This window comes from Octopus sinensis, linkage group LG7, assembly GCF_006345805.1.
Source record: "Octopus sinensis linkage group LG7, ASM634580v1, whole genome shotgun sequence".
NCBI classification, from domain to species: Eukaryota; Metazoa; Mollusca; class Cephalopoda; order Octopoda; family Octopodidae; genus Octopus; species Octopus sinensis.
In genome coordinates this window covers 107,111,939-107,114,438 of record NC_043003.1, presented here as the reverse complement: position 1 = coordinate 107,114,438, position 2,500 = coordinate 107,111,939, and the positions used below count along the sequence as shown (strand labels likewise).

Sequence of the window (2,500 nt, the reverse complement as noted above, 5' to 3'; positions counted from 1 at the left end):
AACCAGGAAATGAGACTGAATCATGGCCTCAACTCTCTAAAAGCTTACATCTTACCTTTTCTTATTCAAACACTGTTTGCCATTTCTTTATATTAATATTTATTCTAAAAAGAATTTTTTTTTTTTGGTTCTATTGCATCAGTAAGTAATCACACATTCCACTCTCCATTCTCCACCAAAACATTTTCCCAAAACATTATATTGGAATTCTATGTTTTTTTGGGGTTTTTTTTTGGTTTTATAATTCTGACTTTTCAATAGCTTTTAGACATCATGTAAGGTTTCTTGTCTGTTTAGTATAAGGAGTATGAAGAAGTTGTTGTTGAAGACCGCATCCAAAAGGAAATTCTAAGAAGGAAAATGGAAGAAGAAAAACTTTATATAAAAGCCTCCATAAGAGTAAGTCATTTTTTTTTTATATTATATTTCTATTATATTTTTATTATATTTTCATCTTTATTGTTATTTTGTTATATTTTTTCTTTAGAAGCAAGGAATATTCCCTCGCTACTTTTTCTTTTTTTTTTCGTTCCAGTGGTAAAAAATATTGCTTTGACTCTGCAGAATTATTCTAACATTTATTTATAAGCTGTTATAAGCTCTTGCCATTTCTGGGTTTTTTTTTGGTTTTTTGTTTTTTTCATTTATTTTATATTTATATTCATTTATTTACTGAATTTTGCAGTTTTTAATATTTTTCAGTCAGTATTAAATTTATCCACCGTAGTATTTTCCATTGCAATCAAATTCACCATTCCAGTTGAATCTGCAGAGTTCGTGTCTGGAACTACATATGTCAATAGAAAACAGAAAGAACAATAATAATAAGCAACAGCAAAAATTTAAATAAAGCAACAAATATCAAAAGCAGAACAACAACAACAACAACAACAACAAAAAATGGCTTCTAATTTTGATATTTCACCATATTATATATATTTGATATCTCACGATATTTGATATTATGATATTATATATTTGATATTTAAAAATATATATAGAAAGACTGTAATACTTACTGTGGCATCGCTATGCCTTCACTGCGGCTGCTGTTACCACCACCACCACCACCACCACTACTACTACTACTACTATCAGTACCATCACCACCACCACCACTACTACTACTACTACTACTACTATCAGCACCACCACCACTACCACCACTGCCACCACCATCACCACCACCACCTCCACTACTACTACTACTACTACTACAACTACTACTACTACTACTACCACCACCACCACCATCATCACCACCACCACCAGCACTACCACCGCTGCTGCCGCCACCACCACCATCGCCGCCTCCACTACGGCCATGCTGGAGCATCACTTTAAATCAAACAAATCAACCCCAGGACTTATTCTTCGTAAGCCTAGTACTTATTTTATCAGGTTCTTTTGCTGAACTGCTAAGTTACAGGGATGTAAACACACCAACATCAGTTGTCACGCGAAGATGGGAGAAGCCTATCATCTCTTATTATAAAAGGCAGATTTTATCTGCCTCCCTTTGTCAGTTATAGAAATCTACAATATAGGATTTCTTCAATTACAATTTACTTAGCATTTTTAAGAGTAGAATGCATCAGGTTTTGCCAGGTCCACTTTTTAAAATTTAAACTCCAATTAAGCAAAATTTACAGAAAACTCACATTCTGGTGTGTATGTCAAATGCTTTTCTTAATGTGTTTTACACCACACGCACACGCACACACACAGTGTGCAAGGAATAAAATGAAAGTAATTCACCTTTTGTAGTAAGTGACTCTTTCAGTCTGCCACTTCCTCTTTACACACATAGACACGCAAATATATAAATAAAATTGTAAGCTAACGTGCGTGTGTGTGAGTGTGTGTGTGCGTGTGTGTGTGTGTGAGGGTGCGTGTGTGTGTGTGTGTGTGTGCGTGCGTGAGTGTGTGACAGGAAAGTATTTTAGGACGAATATAAGACCTATATCGGCGATGTTTCGCTTGTATATATATATATATGATGGGCTTCTTTCAGTTTTTATCTACCAAATCCACTCACAAGACTTTGGTCGGCCTGAGGCTATAGTAAAAGACACTTGCCCAAGGTGCCACGCAGTGGGACTGAATCCAGAACTATGTGGTTAGTAAGCAAGCTACTTACCACACAGCCACGCCTGGTTTCGAATTTTGGCACAAGGCCAGCAATGTCGTGGGAAGGGGTGAGTTGATTACATTGACCCCAGTGCGTAACTGCTACTTATTTTATTGATCCTGGAAGGCTGGAAGGCAAAGTCAGCCTTGGCAGGATTTGAACTCAGAACATGAAGACGGATGAAATGCTGAATAACAATATCAATCCTTTCTAATTTTGGCACAACGCCAGTAATTTTTTGGTGAAGGGGATTAATTGACTGCATTGACCCCAGTGCATTACTGGTACTTATTTCGTTGACGCTGAATGGATGAAAGGCAAAGTTGATCTCAGCTGGATTTGAGCTCAGAATGTAAATACTAAATGATG

At 36.2% G+C, this 2,500-nt stretch overlaps 1 protein-coding gene across 2 annotated transcripts in view; it reads left to right on the top strand.

Moving 5' to 3' along the window:
• The window catches only part of LOC115214338 (dynein regulatory complex protein 9-like), a 200,535-nt gene that overhangs the window by 187,819 nt on the left and 10,216 nt on the right, over positions 1-2,500 (top strand). For both annotated transcript variants that reach the window (XM_029783521.2, XM_036505078.1), the window contains one exon: positions 298-399. In XM_029783521.2, coding sequence (XP_029639381.1) covers positions 298-399 — 102 coding nt within the window. The remainder of the gene's footprint in view (positions 1-297; positions 400-2,500) is intronic.